Genomic DNA, 20,470 nt, shown 5'->3' with positions numbered 1-20,470 from the left:
TTCTTCTTCTTCTTCTTCTTCTTCTTCTTCTTCTTCTTCTTCTTCTTCTTCTTCTTCTCCTTCTTTTTTTTTGTTTTTTGTTTATTTGTTTTTGTTTTTTTGAGACAGAGTTTCTCTGTGTAGCCCAGGCTGTACTGGAACTCATTCTGTAGACCAGGCTGGCCTCAAACTCAGAAATCCACCTGCCTCTACCTCCCAAGTGCTGGGATTAAAGGTGTACACCACCACTGCCAAGCCTAGACATGTGTTAAAGAAGCGTTCTTCCTCACAGAAAACCTGGACTGGGAGACTCTTGTGCATGAGAACCTGCCTGGGCTGATGGATATGGACCAGGATGACCGTGTGGTTTGGCCCAGAGATTCACTTTTCCGATATTTTGAGTTACTGGAAAAGCTTCAGTATAACCTAGAGGAACGCAAGAAGTTGCAAGAATTTGCAGGTGAGGATGTAAGGCAGTCATGAGATCCAGGAGTTTTTAAATATAAGGAGGTAGCACCTCTGTCTCAATCCCCTCCCCTCATCAATAACAGTAACTTAGAGAAGAGCTAGAAATTTGGGTTCACCAGGGGGCGCTCAAGTCTTACAAGATCTGAAAGCTTGATTCTCAGAAAGCTATATTAACACAGTTGGTAGTGTTGAGAATCAGGCCAAGGAAGGTTCCTGCTGAGCCTTGCAGTGGATTCCCTTCTCTTTGAAGGCCACATTTCAGCTTGCAGTAGGGCTCTAGGGCTCAGAGTCACACTGGAGAGCTAGAATTTGAAAAAGTAAACACTACTCCATTCCCAAAAGATGTTAATGAAGCAAACTTTCCTAGCAGCCTGTCTACCATCAGTCTCCAGAAAGAAGTAGGTAAGGTACACAGGAGAATTGAATATAAACTGAAAACTTATCGGCTACAAATCATTTTTCCATTTGGAAAATAAATTTACCATAAATTTACTGTTTGGAGATTAATACGAATTAATAAAATTTCTCCAAAAAAGAAAGGGAATGAAAAAGAGACAAAAGAAAGGAAGATGTGCGCACACACACACGCATGCACACATATACACACACGCACACACGCACACACGCACACCTACCTATCCGTAAACTATGAACTAGGGTTTTTTTGTTTTTGTTTGTTTGTTCGTTTTTTTAGTTTTATATGCACTGGTATTCTGCCCTCATGTGTGCCTTTGCTCCACATGTGTGCTTGATACCCACAGAGGTCAGAAAAGGACCAGATCCTCCCAGAAATGGAGTTATAGTCTGTGAGCTGCCACCTGAGTGCTAGGAACAAAACCCAGGACCCCTAGAAGAGCAGACAGTGCTCCTAAATGCTGAGCCTCTCCATCCTCTTTTTTTTTTTAATTAAAAAAAGAGATTTATTTGTTTTATGTAAGTACACTATCTCTATCTTCAGACATACCGGAAAGAGGGCATCAGATCCCATTACAGACAGTTGTGAGCTACCATGTGGTTGCTGGGAATTGAACTCAGGACCTCTGGAAGAGCAGTCAGTGTTCTTAACCATTGCCATCTCTACTGCCCCTTTAAATGTTTAGTTTTGTATGAATTTTCTTCCTTATATACTTTTTTTTTTTTTCTTTTTCGAGACAGGGTTTCTCTGTGTAGCCCTGGCTGTCCTGGAACTCACTCTGTAGACCAGGCTGGCCTTGAACTCAGAAATCCTCCTGCCTCTGCATCTCAAGTGCTGGGATTAAAGGCATGCGCCACCACTGCCCGGCCCTTATATCCTTTTAAAATGAACCTAATTGAAACTGAGAAATTAGGCAGCAGGATTTGTGTGTGTGTATACATACATATACTTGTATGCAGTGTGACACAAAAAGGCCATAGGAATTTATAGCATTTAGAGGTCAGCAAAATGACTCAGTGGGTACTTGTCACCAAGCCTGATAACTGGAAGGACAGAACCAACTTCTGAAAGTTGTCCTTCAATTTCCGTGTATATGCCATGAAATTTCTGCCAGCCTATCAGAGACCATCTTTGTCTGTATCAAAACATTGACTGGGGTTAATTCTGTTCTTTCAGTCACTCTTAGCCCTATCCTCGTAGGAGGAAACAGGATGGAAGGTAGGAAAAAGTAGGAAGGAACTTTCAGATTTTGTTTTGTGAGTTAGGGTCTCATTTTTAACTCTTCACTATGAGGCTATGCAACTGAGGCAGACCTCAAATCCCAGCAATCTCCTGCCTTGTCTATCAAAGCAGAACCCAGGTCAGTGGATTGATCTTTTATTTATTTATTTTTTGACCCAGAGTCTCACTATGTAGCCTTTGCTGGCCTGAAACTCACTATGTAGACCAGGCTGACCTGGAATTCACAGAGATTCCCCCTCCCTCTCCTTCTAAGTGCTGGGATTAAAGGTGGATTTTACCATGCTTAGTTCAGAGTCCAGATAAAACATTATTTTTGAGTCCAGATCTTTAAAACATTATTTTTAACTTTCATATGAGTGTTTAATAGATGTTCACCACATCCTCCACACATTCTAACTTTTCCTTCCTCACCCCTCCCCTGTGATCACTCCTCCCCTTTGACATTTCTTACTAACTGTGGAGAACTGAATGCATGCAGAGAGAAATCAGAGGATAACATCTGAGAGTCAGTTCTATCCTTCTGTTCAATGGGTTCTGAGAACTGAACTTGGACATTCAGGCTGGGCATCAAATGTCTTTCCCTGCTGAGCTGCCTGCTGTCTCTGTTAGCTCTCTTTGTCCCATAGGCAATTTCATTTCAACTTTTATGTCATACATATAAAGTCTAGGAATTGCAAATAGAGAAAATATATGATATTTATTTTTTCCAAGATTGTAGAGCCCAGACCTTGACAAACTTGTTTATGGTAAAGAGAAGATAGATTTAAGTAAATATTGCTCAAGATTTGTGTGGGAATCTGGAACTCAGAAAGCAGGGCCTTTACCAAACACATGTGTTCAAGTATTCTTTGCTTTCTGACCTCACGGTTTGTTTCTTTACAGTTCAGGCACTGATGAGTTTTGAAGATAAGTGAAGACAGTTGGGAGACAGCTGTGTCTTTGGACCCAGCAAAAGCTAATGATGAACATAATTGGAATTTAAAATATAAATATCTAATAAATACTGCTAATGAATATTTCTGGTAAGTTTATTAAGTATTTTTATGAGGTATAGATGATATGATACTAAAAGGCAAAAAAATGACTTTAGAGGCCACTGGAGCCTGGGCTGCTTCTTGACTTCCTGGCTAGTGCCTAGTTCTTGATCTGGCTGTATGTATCATTCTAGTTCCTATTCTTCCTGTAACTTCTACTTCCTAGTAAGAGTCCCAGTTTGACTTTATTTTGGCTACAGTCTGTATAGGTGTCTAGGTAGGATTACTAAGTCTTCAGAGATGCCCATGTAACTACTTAAGCAATGCACCCATTGTCTACTCTGCTGATACTACCCCTCCTGTACATTAGTAACTTTCTTTTTCAGTGCTAGCAATAGGACCCAGAGCTTCATGCATGTTAGACCTGTGTTTTAGCAATCACTTATATCTCTAGTTCCTTTTTACTGATCTTAATTGACTTTATTTCAGCTCTACAATCAGCCAGCAGTCTAGGTCAACGATGGTTCAGAGTGCTCCCATGCACTTATTAGCTGCAAGTACATGTTATTCACACCCATTCCTGGACCAAAGGTTATATAGTGCTCTCCTCATCTCACTTGTCATTGATCAGGGAAGTTTTCATGCCAGATTTTTCCATTGTTTGTGGAACCTCAGAAATTATCTATTTCCCAATCAAAGCAGAGTCCCCCCTTTGTTTGTTTGTGTATGGTATTGGAGATTGACCCCATATCTTGATGTATCCTACCACTGTCCTATAACCCCCAGCAGGAAGCCCCTTTACAACATCCTGGAAGGCTGACTGCCAAGCTGATGCTTGGTGATAGACTGTCTGAAGGTATCCCATTCCACTGTTGAAGGACTCAAGTCTCTTTTGGTTCGGTTTTAGTGATAGGGTCTTTGGTTCTACCTGAGGCTGGCCTCAAACTTATTGTGTAGTGCAAGCTGTCCTTGGACTCCTGCTTCAGCCTCCTGAGTCATAAGACTGCATCCCAAACATATTATTTAATTCTTTGGAAATGCTTATTATTAAAAATTCTATCGCTGACCAGTGGTGGCATATGCCTTTAATCCCAGCACTTAGGAGGCAGAGGGAGGCGGATCTCTGTGTGTTTGAAGCCTGCCTGGTTTACAAAGCAAGTTCCAGGATGGCCAGGGCTACACAGAGAAAGTCTGTCTCAACCCCCTGCTCCCCCTTCCAAAATAATTTTATTAACCTGGGCTGAGGAGATAGCTCAGTAGTAAAGTGCACTTGCTGCTCTTGTAGAGGACCCGGGTTCAATTCCCAGCACCTGCATGGTGGCTCACAACTGTCTATAACTCCAGTTCCAGGGATCTGACACCCTCTTCTGCTCTTCTTAGATATGTAGTGCAAAGACATATATGCAGACAAAACATACATACACATAAAAATAATAAATATTTTAAATTCTATTACTCATTGAGTGCTTGAGATATATATATATATATGTATATGCATTTATATATAAACATTTATTTTATATATAATATATATGCTCTATAAATATACTCTATATTTGAAGTATATGTTACATGCCATAAAAATAACCATGTCTGTAAGATAATCTCCCATTTTTATTTTTTTACTGAAAACTTTTTTTTCCTTTTGAAACGGTTTTATTCCATAATGTATGCTGGACTAGAACTTATTATGTAGCCCAGGCTGGCTTGAGCTCTGTAGCTAATAAGACCTTGTCTAAAAACAAACAGGATGGGAGAGATGGCTTGGTTGATAAAGTACTTGTTGATCAAGCAAGAGGATATAAGTTCAGGTCTCAGCATGCATACAGAAGCCAGACATGGCAGCATATCTGTGATTCTGGTTCTGAGAGGCAGAGACAGGTAAATTCCAGGGGCTCATTTGCCAGCCACTCTAGCCAAAACTGAGTTTCAGTTTCAATTTCAGTCTCTGTCTCAAAAAAGGATGAGGTGGAGAGTGATAGAGGAAGGCATCTGATGTTGACGTGTGTGTGGGTGTGAACCTGTACACATATGTACATATGTATATCTGGACACATATGAACACTCATCTCAATGCATGCACCACTCCCACCCACTCCACACATAAAGAAAGCAAGTACCACAAAGGAAGATAAAACACTGAACTGTATACTTTAAAATAGTTCATGTTGTATGAATTATATGTCCAAATGATGTATACAAAGGTTTTCTTTTTTATTAGATTTATTTATTTGTTTTTTTAAAGGTTTTATTTATTTATTTTTATTATATGTAAGTACACTGTAGCTGTCTTCAGACACCCCATAAGAGGTGCATTAGATCTCATTACAGATGGTTGTGAGCCACCATGTGGTTTCTGGGATTTGAACTCATGACCTCTGGAAGAGCATTCAGTGTTCCACTGAGCCATCTCTCCAGCCCTATTTATTTGTTAATTTATTTTGTATGTCTCTATATGTGAATACCATAAATCATGAGTGAAGGAGAGAAGGCCACTATTGAGAATTGGACTCAGGTTATTAGACTTTACAGCTGAACCATCTCACCAGGAGGCTTTCCTGAAATCAAGAACCAACATGGTTGGATAGAGTGGTGCATCATCTTTGTTTTTTTGTTTTTTTTTCTTTTTCGAGACAGGGTTTCTCTGTGTAGCCCTGGCTGTCCTGGAACTCACTCTGTAGACCAGGCTGGCCTCGAACTCAGAAATCTGCCTGCCTTTGCTTCCCAAGTGCTAGGATTAAAGGCATGCACCACCACTGCTAGGCTCAACCACATTTTACCTTCTGGCATTTTATTTCTTTTGGGAGATCTTTCTCCGAGAGCTAAACAGAGATCATGGAATTTATAATCTCCTGCTTAGGTGATTTATATGGACGAAGGGCATCTTGTTGGCTTGCTTTTGTTGTCACTCTGCCTCCAAGTACTATAATTTTAGGCATGTGTTACAATAATCAACTTGAATACACATTTTCTAGTTCTTGTTTTATTTAATTTATTTATTAAATTACTTATTTACTTATTTTTGTGTGTGAACTCGTGTGTTCTCTCTAAGTAGCTGTAGCTATCCTGGAACTTGGTCTGTAGACCAGGTTGGTCTTGAACTCAGAGATACCCGAGTTTACCTCCTGAGGGCTATGATTACCAGGCATGTCTTATCCTTTGTATAAGTAGTAACTGGAATTCCTTTTTAAAAAAGAAGGTGTGTGCCGGGCAGTGGTGGCGAACGCCTTTAATCCCAGCACTTGGGAGGCAGAGGCAGGCGGATTTCTGAGTTCGAGGCTAGCCTGGTTTACAGAGTGAGTTCCAGGACAGCCAGGGCTACACAGAGAAACCCTGTCTTGAAAAACCAAAAAAAAAAAAAAAAAAAAAAAAAGTGTGTGTGTGTGTGTGTGTGTGTGTGTGTGTGTGTATTGGAACTGGAGTTGCAGGTGATCGTGAGTCTCCCAGTGTGTGAGCTGGGAATTCAACTTGGGACCTCTGCAAGGGCCATAAGAATTCCTAACTGCTGAGCTATCTCTCTAGTCCTTTAACAGCAATTTATCAAAAATGAATTTTGTTAGGTTGAGGATCTAGTTAAATTGGTAGAGTGTTTGTCTAGGACAGAAGGGCTGGGTTTGATCCTCATCACTGTAAGACTGTTATGGTTAGAGTGCACCTATAATCCCAGCACTTAGAAGGTCAAGGCAAAACAATCAGAAAGTCAGAGCTATCCTCAGCTACATGTGAAGTTCAAAGCCAGCCTGACATACGTGAGAACCCGTCTAAAAGAAAGAAAATGGCCCCTAGGTAAATTGTTTGTTTGTTGTGGGTTTGGTTTTGTTGAGACAGAGTATTGCCATTTAGTCCTGGCTGGCCTGGAACTTGTAGAGAGTTCTGCCTGCCTCTGCCTCTGGAATGCTGGAATTAAAGCCATGTACCTACCACCTGAGGAAAATATTTTAAGATTTCTTCCAGATGGAATAACAAGCTCAAAATCATAATAGAATTTTAAAAATGTATTTATGTTTATCCATGTACATGCCTGGTTTCCTTTGTGGTTAGAGGAGGACATCAGATCTTCTGGAACTGGAGTTTCAGATAGTTGTGATCTGCCATATAGGTAATGGGAATTGAACCCAAGTCTTCTGGAAGATCAGCCAGTGTTGTAACTGCTGAGCCACTGCTCCAGTCTTGTTAGAATTCTTTTTTCATTTTGTTTTGAGATGGGATCTCTCTATATACTCCCAGCTGTCCAGGGTATTGCTATGTAGACCAGGCTGGCATCGAACTCACAGAGATTCTATTGTCTCTACCTCCTGAGTGCAAGATTAAAGGCATGTGCCACCACACCCAGCTTCCATGATAGAAATCTTAAGTCCCTGTAATTCGAGCTAGAAGTAAATGGAGTCAAAATTGGGTTGTGGTGGTTCCATGTTTTTCTTCTTCTCTTAAAAGAGGACCAATTGAGGCCTCCTCTCCCGCCTTCTGACCTTCTCTACTTTGATATTTGTTTGTTTGTTTGTTTGTTCGAGACAGGGTCTTACTGTATAGCCCTGGCTAGCCTTGACCTCCAGATCCTCCTGCCTCAGTCTTCCAAGTGCTAAGAATACTGACATGCACCACTAGAAGTCTTTACAACTTCACTCCTTCTTTCCAAATCTCCTGCAGATTACTCTGTTGTTCAAATAGAACAAAAGAAGGAAAATAATCCTTGGAATGGATTCCAGAAGGGCTAAGTAAACAAAGCCATCACAAATCATCTTAACCACATATTTGCATTGGGATTTTTCTCCTCCTTTGGCTACATGACCTCTTTTAAAGTTTTTCTTTGGATGGCTTTTACTCTACTAAAAAAAAAACCAAAAACAAACAAAAAACAAACAAACAAACAAAACTCTTTCCCTACTTTTGTTGCAACCATCTCCTTTTTTTTTTTTTTTTTTTTTTGGTTTTTCAAGACAGGGTCTCTCTGTATAGCCCTGGCTGTCCTGGAACTCACTCTGTAGACTAGGCTGGCCTCGAACTCAGAAATCCGCCTGCCTCTGCCTCCCAAGTGCTGGGATTAAAGGCGTGCGCCACCACCGCCCGGCGCAACCATCTCCTTAACAAGCATTAATTTAACAAGCATTAACTTTATGGTCCTCAACCATTAAACTATCGTCAATTAGTTTGGTCTAACTTTAAAAAAAGTACTTTTAAGCCGGGCAAGGTGGTGCCTATTTTTAATTTTGGTATTCAGAAGGCATATCTCTCTCTGAGTTTGAGTCTAGCCTGATCTACATAGTGAGTTCTAGGGCACCCAGGACTGTATAGGAAGACCCTGTCTTAAAAAAGAAAGAAATCACCAGCCATGATGGTGGTGATGGTGCAGGTCTTTTATCCCAGGCAGATCTCAGTGAGTTCGAGGCCAGCCTGGTTTACAGAGCAAGTTCCAAGTCAGTCAGGGCTACACAGAGAAATCTTGTCTCAAACAAACAAACAAACAAACAAAAGATAAAACAAAACAAAAACAAAAAATGTTTTTAAAGAATATTTTTAAAGATTTAATTGCCGGGCAGTGGTGGCACATGCCTTTAATCCCAGCACTTGGGAGGCAGAGGCAGGCAGATTTCTGAGTTCGAGGCCAGCCTAGTCTACAGAGTGAGTTCCAGGACAGCCAGGGCTATACAGAGAAACCCTGTCTCAAAAAACAAAAAACAAACAAACAAAAAAAAAGATTTAATTATGTGTATGTATCTATGCATGGGTTTGTACACATGGGTGCGGGTGCCTACAGAGACCAGAGCCAGAGTTACAGGAGATTGTGAGCTGCTGGGCATGGGGAACGGAACTCTTACAGGCTGAGCCATCCTGCTAGACCCTTTTATTTATTAGTTGACAATGTTATGTACATATACAATGTATCTTGATCATATCCACCTCCAGCTCTGCCTGTCACTCCTGGACACACACCTACATCCCATCCTCCCTCCTTCCCTTTCTTTCTTTCTTTCTTTCTTTCTTTCTTTCTTTCTTTCTTTCTTTCTTTCTTTCTTTCTTTTCTTTCTTCCTTTCCTTGTTTGTTTGTTTCTTTTTTTGTTTGTTTCTTTCCTTCCTTCCTTCCTTCCTTTTTAACCCATTGAGTCCAATTAATGCTGCGTGTTGCAATGTTGACTTGCTGGGTTGTGTCAATCTTGTCCAGGTAACCATAGCTGCAGTGGGTTCATCAGGGCAACCGTTATGTGTAGTCCAAAAGAAAGCATTTCTGAACAGTCCTCCCCATCTTCTAGCTCTACATTCTTTCAACTCCCTCTTTCACAGTCTCATGAAAAGGCTGAGCCTTGTGTTAGGAGCCCCTGAGCCTTTTGTTAGGAGGTCGATATATGTTCCATTTATGCCTGAGCACTCAACATAATCTTAGCATTTTGACTATGACTTGCTACATTGCTACCCACTGAAGAATAAGGCTTCTCTGGCCAGTGTTCAGAACAGCACTAATTGATACCCATAGATAAATACACATTTTACAGAGCATATTGGCATCGTGTTCATTTAGTGAAACAATAGTAGTAGGTTCTGCCCTAAAGCCTATGACCTCCCAAGTCATGGGATTTTGGCCATGTTTACAGTACCAGGCTTGAATTCCCTTCAGTGGAGCAGGGTTCATACCCAATCAGAAAGCAGTTGCTTGTAGTATGTAGTTTCCACTATCCCGCTTTAAGCTCCAAGAGTACTACACTAGCAGCCCTACTCAGACACACACATAGAGCTTATTTTTGATATGCTTTAGCTCAATGGCCAGGCTCTTCTAAACCTTCCTTGACTGTCACAACCTTCTTTTCACTCCCAGCTCAGCACCCTAAATCTGTCCTCAACTTTAGTTGCTCAGTTACCTTTAGTCCTAGCTCAGTACCCTAAGTCTGCCCTCAGCTTAGTTGTATTTCTAATCTCCCACTTGCTACCTTGGTCCAGTCAGGGACCAATGGCCACTCCCTCCACCCAAGATCTCACATGGCTGGTGGCTCTTTCTTCCTCTGAAGCATGGTGAATCATTTTTCCTCCTCCGCTTCTGCTAGCCTGCTTGCAGGCGCCTGGAAGTTCCACCTCTTCTGCCCAGCCATTGGCAGCTAGCATCTTTATTGATTGATCAAGAACCAACTGGGGAACAGGACCTTCAGTGTTCATTCCCGCTCAGAGCATCAGAACCACTCCATATAGTTGTTCACTTCTGTAACCTTCATCCCACTATTGCACCAGTGGGCATATTTTGCCTGGCAAGTCAGTATGATAGCATAAACAGGTTCCAGTGCTGAGCTGATTAAGACCATTTATATCTTTATATTATTATTATTTGTTAATGTATGCCAGAGTGTGTGTGCATGTGCACACATGCCACAGTGCAGTGTGGAGGAAGTCAAAGAACAATTTTCTGGCATCAGTTTGACCATAGATTCTGGAGATTGAAGTCTGGTCTTTAATCTTGCACTAACTGCCTGGTCTGCTTACACTGTTTCAACCACCATGTGTATGTCAATGACCTCCAATTCCATTTTCTTGCCAGACCTCTCAATAGCTCCAGGAGAAATACTCAGATGCCTGCTAAACTTCTGCACTTGAGTTCCCTCGGGTATATAATTTGTAATATACCCCATACTGGACTTAATTACTATTCCTTCAAACTTTCTCTTTCCTCTCCACCTCCTGTTTCTTCTAATGCTATCAGGGATCAAATTCAGAGGTTTGCACAAGATATGCAAGTGCTCTACCACTGAGATACATTCCTAGGCCCTTGCTTTTCTAAGCCAAGGTAAAGTGCCAAGTGACTTCCTTGGCTTAGAAGAATCCTCAGCAACCCTCTCCATGCTTAACTCTGAGGTCTTTTACAAGAGATCTTTTATTTGCATAGAAAATATTGATCTTAAGGCTAAGAATATGACTCAGAATATAGTGCTTGTCTGACATGTACATAGCTTGGGTTCTCATCGCAGGGATAAAAACAAAACCAGAAGTGCTGGTACTTGCTGGTAGCCTGGTAATGTCGCCTCTGCTAGGATCACACTAGGTCAAGGCAAATTTACTGTTTCTCTCTCTTTTGGAAAATTACACTTATTGATGAGTATGGTGGTGCATACCTTTAATCCCAGAACTAGGGAGCAGAAACAGGCAGTTCAAGGCCGGCCTGATCTAAACAGCAAGTTCCAGGACAGCCAGTGCTACACAAAGAGAAACTATCTCAAAAAACAAAACAATCAAAAAGCACATTTATTTATTTATTTATTTATTTATTTTATATATGCATATCTTGTGTCAGTGTCACATCATGCATGTTGAAGTTAGAGGACAACATGCAGGAATCAGTTCTCTCTTTTTATTAAATAAGACCTGCAGATCCAGCTTAGTCCTCAAACTTGGTGGCATGTACCTACATTTACCCTCTGAGCCATATTGCTCCCTTCCCCTTTTGAGACAAGGTCTATGCAGCATTGGCTGGTCTAGAACTCCCTACATACAGATAGTGGGCTGGCCTCAGGCTCCCTCCCGAGTGCTGGGGTTTAAAGGCATTTGCCACTATAACCACTCCTCTCTTTTAGCAAACAAACAAAATCAAGGGCCTGGAAAGATGGCTTAGTGCTTCAGCATATCTACTTGGTTCTTGCCCAGAACCCAAGTTAGGTTCTAGTACCCATCCCAGGGAGCTCACCGTCACATGTAATTCCATCTCCAGGGGATCCAACACCTTCGTCTGGCTTATGTAAGCACTTGAACTCATGTGCAAATACAAACACATAAGTTTAAAAATTTAAAACCCAACAAAACAAGTCCTCAAGGAGGCCTCAAAGTCACTATGTATGAGAATGATGTTAAACTCTGATACTTCAGCTCCCACCACCCAAAGATTATAAGCAGGGCCACCATGTCCAGGTTTTTTTTTTTTTAATTAAAAAATGTTTACATTTATTTATTTATTTATTTATTTATTTAGTATAGGGTGATGTTAGCATACTATAGTGTATGTGTGGAGGTCAGAGGACAACTTGCAGGAGTGACTTTTTTCTTTCTACTGTGTCAGTCCTGGGGACTAAATTTTGGTCATCAGGCAGTCTTGGCCAACTGAGCCATTTCACCAGCTCTCTCTTAATTTTTTGAGGCAGGGACACATGTAGCTCAGCTTAGCTTTAAACTAGCCATATAGCCAAGGATGTCTTTGAACTCTTGCTCCTCCTTCACTTCCCAAGTGCTGGGGTTACATGTCTATACCACTATGCTTGACTTATCTCTGATTTAGACACTTTATAGATAAGTGAATTATAGATAGTTATGGTCATTAAACTAAAAGTGATGCAAAGGAACATAGAATTCAGAGATATAATATCAAAATACAAACATGGATATATAATATTATATATATGGGGTTTTTTTTTTTGAGACAAGGTTTATCTGTATAGCTCTGGCTGCCCTGAAACTCACTTTGTAGACCAGGCTGGACTCAAAATCTTAAGATCCACCTGCCTCTGCCTCCTGAGTGCTAGGATTAAAGGTGTGCACCACTACCACATGGCGCATATATATATATATATATATTATATATATATATATATATATATATATATAATATATATATTCATATATAAATATATATAAAGATTATATCTTATTATATACATATATACATATATATTATATACATATATATGTATATATAAAGATTTTATTTATTTTATATATATGAGTACACTGTAGCTATCTTCAGACACATCGGAAGAGGGCATCGAATCCCATTACAGATGGTTGTGAGCCACCATGTGGTTGCTGGGAATTGAACTCAAGACCTCTGGAAGAACAGTAAGTGCTCTTAACCACTGAGCCATCTGTCCAGACACACACACACACACACACACACACACACACACACACACATATTGGTTTTTCGAGACAGGATTTCTGTGTAGCCCTGGCTGTCCTGGAACTCACTCTGTAGACCAGACTGGCCTCGAACTCAAAAATCTGCCTGCCTCTGCCTCCCAAGTGCTGGGATTAAAGGTGTGCGCCACCACTGCCCGGCTATTTTAAAAAAATATCTATTTCAGCCTTAAAGGCTGGAAGAAACTGAGGATGAGGGCAACCCCATAGGAAGACCAGCTAACTAGCCTGAACTCCTGAGATCTCTCAGACACTGAGCCACCAACCAGGCAGTATACACCAGCTGATATGAGACCCCCAACACGTATACGGCAGAGGACGGCCTGGTCTGGCCTCAGTGAGAGAAGATGCACCTAACCTTGAGGTCCTAGGGAATGGGGAGGTCTGATGAGGTGGGAGCAGGGGACATTCTCTTGGAGATGGGGAAGAAGGAATGGAATGAGGAACTGTTAGAAGGTGGATCGGGAGGGGGATAATGACTGTAAAAAAGATTAAATAATAATGATTTATTAAATTGATTACTAAATTATATTTATTAAAGAGAATTTATTAACTACATATTTGTTAAATCAGCTTAGGTTAAAATGTTACATTGTCTCACACCTGAGAAGCTGAGCATTTGGCAGTTGCTTCGTCCTTGAGGCTGGATGATCAGCAGTTGGAATAGTCACCCAGCGGGTGTCTCTCACTGGAGAGCCCAGAACTGGTGGAAACTCAGTCTGTAAGGGTAGGTACCTAAGCACTCCCAGTCTGGCACTGACAGCCTGGAAAGCTCCTGGAGAGCTGCTGGTCTGCAGTCAGTGATGGAAGCTTGAAGTTGCTGACTCTGACATCAACAAAGAAATGGGGAGTGGCAGCAATGGGCTAAATCTACTCAGTGAGGGGAGTGAAGATCAAGTGAGCAGAAGGCAGAGAAGCATCCTACCAGCGTGCTCTCTGGTCTGGTGCCCTCCACATTTAGGGTGGGTCTTCCAAAATCATTTAAGGCCATCAGGTCAGTTCCGCTGGTACAATTCTCTCAGGGCATCCTAATGTGTGGCAGCTTGACTATCAAACCAACTGTCACACTGCACAAAAGCAGAGGGAGAGAATCAATCCATAAATGTGGTGACAGTGTTGATTTGAGAGTTTGAGTTACCTTTCTGATTGCTATGATTAGAAAGATGTGGCTTAAGGGAGGAAGGGTCTATTTTGGTTTGCAGTGGGGAAGGGATGTTGGGAGGAGCAGAAGGCCAGCTGGTCACACCGCAGTCACATCTAGGAAGCAGAGAGCAATGAATGGGAGACTCAGCTTGCTGTTTCCTTTTTTATGCATCCAGGAACCTAGGTCATGGAATCCTGCCATCACATTTAGGGTGAGTCTTCCTAACTCAGTGAACCCAATCTAGACACCCACCCCTAAGATAACATACCTTGAGACTTGTGTCTTCACTACATCCTGCCAAGTTAGCAACCAAATTACCCATCACAGCTGGATAGCTCAGTGAGTAAATGTACCTGCTGCTAAATCTAACAAAACCTGAATTTGACCCCAGGGACCTACAGACTGGAAGGAGAGAACTGATTCCCAAAAGTTGTTTTTTGACCTCCACGTATTCACCATGGCTCAAGTACCCCACTCCCACGAAAAGAAAATAAATGAAAATAGAATGTTTAAAAGCCAATAAAATGTACCACATTTTCTCTATCCATTCTCTGTTGAGGAACATCTAGATTGTTTCCAGCATCTAGCTATGATAAATAAGGCTGCTATGACACGGAGGGACCCATAGCTCCAGCTGCATATGTAGCAGATGATTGCCTATCTGGCATCAGTGGGAGGGGAAGCCCTTGGTCCTGTGGAGGCTCTATGTTCCAGTGGGGGGAATGCTAGGGCAGGGAGATGGGAGTGGGTGGGTGGGTAGAGGAGCATCCTCATAGAAGTAGGGGGAAGGGGGATGAGATGGGGGGTTGTGGAGGGGAAACCAGGAAGGGAGATAACATTTGAAATGTAAGTAAATAAAATAACCAATAATTTTTTTTTAAAAAAAAGCAAAGAAAAAAAGAAGAAGACTAGGTGACTTACATTTAATGAGGCTCAACCACAAAGGCCATGAGGTAATTTTGAGCCTCAGGTTACTTTGGTCTCCCAACACATTCCCAACATGCAGTTTCTGTTCGCCTCTGCAGGACAGAGACTGTTAAGGTATTGGTTAGCTCACTGGTTAGGTACAATCCACTGGACAGAGTGAATCACCAGAACTCATCTGACTACAAGGATCTGGAAGTGTGTGGAGTGCTTGGTGATGCAGTGAGTAGTTCAAGATAGTTACAAAAACCACACAAGAGGGAGAGAGAGAACTGCAGCTTACAAAGGTTGGCATTTCGTCTTGTCATGCAGGGGTCTCCTTGTGGGAGGTTCTGTCCAGTGATGGTTCAGAGTTCTTAACTCCTTTGGCTGCCTCTCCATCCCAATCACCACAGCACAATATTCCAATCCTTCCCCAAGCATTTCATTTCATTTTAGCAGGACACATGATTTTGCTTTTTCTCTGAGCTCCTGTAACTTTAGTTTGCTCATTCTGTTTAGTTTGGTTACTTTAGGTTGAGGTTTGTCTTGTTGTTGAATCATGCTTAACTGTAAGCAATAATCAACGCACCCAGCCTAATACACTTACTCTAACCCTTAGCTCAGTCTGCATCCTTAGCAGAAAGATTACCTACCAGCTGCTTAAAGTAAGGATCACACAGACTGCCAAGCTGAGTCCCATTTGAGTTAGGTGGTATTGTCTAACAGTTTCCCCCAAGATTTGAAACATTCCATTCTGCAGGAAACTTCCTAAGCAGGAAGATAAAAAAAAACTCAACATAGCTTCAGGAAGTTCCTGAAACTGACCAGATTCATTAGACCCCTTTTTCTGAGAGTTAGTAATAAAAGATGAGAGTACATTTCAGAGTCAGAAAGCTGAGCTGTAAAGAAGACCTCAGACCAGACCAGGTGCTGGGAAGATGTTTAGCCCAACTGAGGTACCTGGGAAGAACACTCTTCAACCCACTGAGCTGTCTAAAGGCTGTGCAGAATGCTGCAGGGTCTCAGCTTTGTGAGCTGTCACCTGTGCTGGGATGGGCTTTGGTGATACAGCTCTCTCTGAGTCATTCCTGCTCCCTCATCCATATTCCTATAACCCCAATAAAAACTGACTGATTCACAAAATTGGACTTTGATGTTCTCAATGCTTTGGCCTATTGTGGGTAACTTGTCTGGAGTGAGTAGATGTGTGTGTGTGGTGTGTGTCCCCAGGAAGGGTTTTGTCACACAACAGGTAAGGTCTCATTCCCATTCCTGACTGTGTAACATATTCTATACAGCAAACTCATTGTATCTATGAGTTTCATATCTGTGATTTAATCAACTATGAATTGAAAAAAGTTTTAAAGTTATTTATGTATGTGTGTTTATACATATGTATCTGGATGCATTCAGAGGTCAGAAGATGGCTGCTGCATCAGATCTCCCTGAGCTGAAGTTACAGGTAGTTGTAAGCTGCCTGGCATATGTTCTGGTAAGCAAACTTGGAGCCTTCTGAGGGGCAGGCAGTATATAATCTTATCCACTGAGCTATCTTTCCAGCCCCTACCAAAAATTTTAATTACATTTGTACTGAACATATGCAGACTTTTTTTTGGTAATTATTCCACAACAGACAATATAAGAACCATTTGCATGGCATTTACTTTTTTTGGGTATTATAGGTAATCTAGATATGATTTAAAGTATGTATAAATGTAAACACCACTGCATTTTATATTAGGGTCTTTAGCATAGAAAGATTTTGGTATTCTTTGGGATTCTGGAATATTATGAGGTGACTGTTTGTTCTAAACATCTTTCAGTCATGACACTGCTTCAGGCCCTGAATTGCAGATGTGCACAGCCATGCCTGGCAGAATGCTCATCTGTGAGTAGTTGTTAGAAACTTCCCAGGAAACATAGTAAGCATGCAACCAGGATTTAAAACTAAAGTATCTTAGTTTTTGCTATCCTGTACACAGAAAAGGAAATAATTTATTATAGTTGGTTACCGAATCCAAGGCAGACATTCAGGAGCATTGCAAGATAGGCTGAAAGAAGCAGCTACCCTGGGCAACCAAGATCATATTCTGATTGTCCTTTGCTCTTCAGACTGGATGCAGAGTCCGTGGTGGGCAGAGGGGGGAAATATTTGCAAAAGATGCAGTAGATGGTTTAACTTCCCAACTTTTAACTGGCTTTGGCAAATCCCAGCTCACTGGAGTCATGAGTTAGCTCATTTAATTTTCTGGGGCCTCAATTTCTCTGTCTATAAAATGTTTTATACAAATTGTTTTATTACCATATTAATCATATGTGATAATGAGTTTCATTATGACATTTTCATACATGTACATAATTATTTCAATAATAGCACCTGTTACTCTCACTGATACACAGAATGTACACACACACACATAAAACATTATTTTCTTTTGCTCTGTGTGTGTGTGTGTGTGCGCGAATGCGCGTGTGCACGTGGAGGTATAAAACAACTTGTGGGTATTAGTTCCCTCCGATCATCATGTAGGTTCTGGGGATGGAACACAGGTCAGAAGTCTTGGCAGCAAACAGTTTACCCACGGAACCATCTTGCTACCCAAGGATTTAGGGAAGAGAATGGGAAAGTATTTTAAAGAAAGAACAGGAAAGTTTGGGAAAAAACTCACTATAAATTGCTACTTAGAACTAGAGTCGCCGGGCGGTGGTCGCACACGCCTTTAATCCCAGCACTTGAGAGGCAGAGGCAGGCAGATTTCTGAGTTCGAGAGTTCGAGGCTAGCCTGGTCTACAGAGTGAGTTCCAGGACAGCCAGGGCTACACAGAGAAACCCTGTCTCGAAAAACCAAAATAAAATAAAATAAAATAAAAAAGAACTAGAGTCAAGTAAAGACCCATGGGGACATATAAAAGAAAATGGAGCTGCTTCTATGGTAAAATAACAAAGGACAGATTACACTAAGCAGCAGAAGGGCCTTATGGCCCCAGGGGTTTACTCATGGGATGGTACAGCGGTGTCTGCAGAGGTTTAGGCAGTTACCTGGAAACAGTGCTGAGGTCAGGATGACTCTAATGCTCTAGAGCTCACAGAGGCAAGGCAGAAGACAAGTAGTAATCTCTCACCAAGCAGAACTGATCAATCATGGGAAGATCAACTCTTCAGGTTCCTGGAGAAGGTTTGTATGTTACCCCCTGTCCACCAAGGGGTCCGAAATGATTGACTTTTTCCTGCAAGAATTCCTCAAAGGAAATAAAACTTCAAAAAAAAAAAAAAAAGGAATTCCTCAAAGGTGAAGCTTTGAAGACCATGCTGGCACAAAACCCAACTCATCCTGGCCAACAGATTTGGGTCAAGACATTTGTGGTCATTGGGCTCTACCACAGTTATATCATCAGCCTGGGTGTTTTATGTTTCAGAGAATTAGTATCTGCCATCTAGAGGAGTTTCTTCTTGACTAGACTACCCATTTTCTCTGTGTGTAAAGGAGGCTAGCAAGGGAACAAGATCAAGCGCCAGCCTGTCTTATCACAGTGTCAGGTGCTCCCATTCTGTGCTGCTGTCTTAATTTGATTCTCTATTGCTGATAAAACACTGACCAAAACCAACTCAAGGAATAAAAGGGTTGTTTCCTTTTGCAGCTTACAGTCCTCACTCGGGGCAGTCAGGGCAAGACCACCATGCAGAAGACTGGAGGCAGGAACTGAAGCAGACCCAGGGAGGAGTGCTGCTTACTAACTGGTTCCCCATGGCTTGTTCAGATTGCTTGTAAAAAGTACCTAGGACCACCTACCCAGGAGTAGTACCACTCACAATGGTCTGGGCCCTCCCATATCAATCATTAATCAAGAAGATGCTCCACAGAGATGCCCACTGGACAATGGGGTAGAAGCAGTTACTTAGTTTCTTTCTTCCCAGGAATGTCTAGGTTGGTGTCAAGTTCACAAAAACTAGCACAGCTCACCCTTGCTGAGGTTTAGGCAGCCACCCACAAGTGTAGCTAAGGCAGTTTCTTCCAACCCCCAGAGACAATGATATCTGTTCTCATGGTCAAGAAGCTGCTGTCAGGAAAGATAAACTAATGTTTTGACCAGGGTCTGCACCACCCTAGGGAACTTCAAGTCCCTTATGATGCTACTGTCAAGACCAATTGCCACTTGACTCAACTTCTGGAAATAGTGTTCACAGAGTTTCTATATTAGGAACTTACCAGTCATCTTGCAAAAATCTACACCAAAGTGTCTGGGCAGAGAACCCAGGCTCCGGCTGTGGTTACAATATAGGGTATATGTATATTTTGATTTTTAAAGATGGTTTCACTAGCCCAGAACTTGTAATATAGACAAGACTGGACTCAAACTCACAGAGATCATCCTGCCTCTGCCTCTTGAGTGCTGGGGTTAAAAGCGTGTGCCACCATTTCCAGTCCAACACGTTTGTGTTTGTTTGAGACAAGGGTTCTCTGTGTAGCCCTGGCTGTTCTGAAACTCACTCTGTAGACCAGGCTGACATCAAAATCAGTGATCCACCTGCCTCTGCCTCCTGAGTGCTGGTACTAAAGGCATGCCCCACCATCACCTGACTTGATTTTTTTTTTAAATTAAAAAAAAAAAAATAAGTGTAGTACTACATGTAGTGGTGTGCTCCTTTAATCCCAGCACTCAGGAAGCAGAGGCAGGCAGAGCTCTGTGAGTTCGAGACCAGCCTAATCTACATAGGGAATTCCAGGGCAGCCAGGGCTATGTGGGGAGACCCTGTCTCAATGATACGACCATGATCATGATGATGATGGGTGGCTTGACTAAATGTGCTGCCTGGTTCCCTCAGAGACCAGAAGAGGAGCTCAGATCCCCTGAACTGGAGTTAGAGATGGTTGTGAGCAGCCATATGAATACTGGGTATCAAACCCAGCTCTTCTGGGTTGGGAAGAGCAGCAGTCACTGTTCTAAACTGGTGAGCCATCCCTCTAGACCTCCAACGTAAGTTTTTTATCCAAGGAAAAAGTGACCAGAGTCTGGCCAGACCAGCTTGTATTGAATGAAATCTTTCTAACCCATGAATAGGATTCCATGTGTAGAGAGTTTTAACTTGAGAGAGAAAAAGAAACTGCAATGTTTGCATGGCTTAATCAGCAAGTAACAGCTCTTTGGTTCTCTTTCCTTACTTGTTAATTGAAGGGTTTACCTATGTGGTTTGTGGAGTCCTGTCTACTTCTTAATATTGCAGGATTCTAAGGATTTATTTTTATGTGTATATGTGTGTTGTCTCTGTGTAGGCATGGGCACATGAGTGCAGATGCCCAGAGGCAAAAGACATCAGATTCCTCTGGAGCTGGAGTTATAGGCAGTTCTGAACAACCCAACATGGGTGCTGGTAATCCAACTCAGGTCATCTGCAAAAGCAGTGTACACTCTTAGCTGCTGAGCCATCTCTTCAGCACCAATATTGTGGGATTCTATATAGTG

The 20,470-nt window shown here is 41.8% G+C and overlaps 1 protein-coding gene and 1 long non-coding RNA gene across 2 annotated transcripts in view; both read left to right on the top strand.

Moving 5' to 3' along the window:
* The window catches only part of Catsper2 (cation channel sperm associated 2), a 19,356-nt gene extending 16,238 nt beyond the window's left edge, over positions 1 to 3,118 (top strand). Inside the window, exons 13-14 of the mRNA XM_028766799.1 lie at positions 272 to 439; positions 2,987 to 3,118. Of these exons, the coding sequence (XP_028622632.1) occupies positions 272 to 439; positions 2,987 to 3,018 (200 nt within the window). The 3' untranslated portion in view covers positions 3,019 to 3,118. The remainder of the gene's footprint in view (positions 1 to 271; positions 440 to 2,986) is intronic.
* Positions 3,119 to 13,570: 10,452 nt separating this feature from the next.
* On the top strand, positions 13,571 to 14,644 carry LOC114621006. Its single transcript, XR_003711366.1, has 2 exons — positions 13,571 to 13,684; positions 14,277 to 14,644. It is a non-coding gene; the product is annotated as an uncharacterized LOC114621006 (long non-coding RNA).
* The last annotated feature ends 5,826 nt before the right edge of the window (positions 14,645 to 20,470 follow it).

This window comes from Grammomys surdaster, unplaced genomic scaffold, assembly GCF_004785775.1.
Source record: "Grammomys surdaster isolate TR1022 unplaced genomic scaffold, NIH_TR_1.0 170, whole genome shotgun sequence".
NCBI lineage: Eukaryota > Metazoa > Chordata > Mammalia > Rodentia > Muridae > Grammomys > Grammomys surdaster.
Note: the sequence above shows the minus strand (reverse complement) of the source record. Positions and strands in the feature narration are given on the sequence as shown.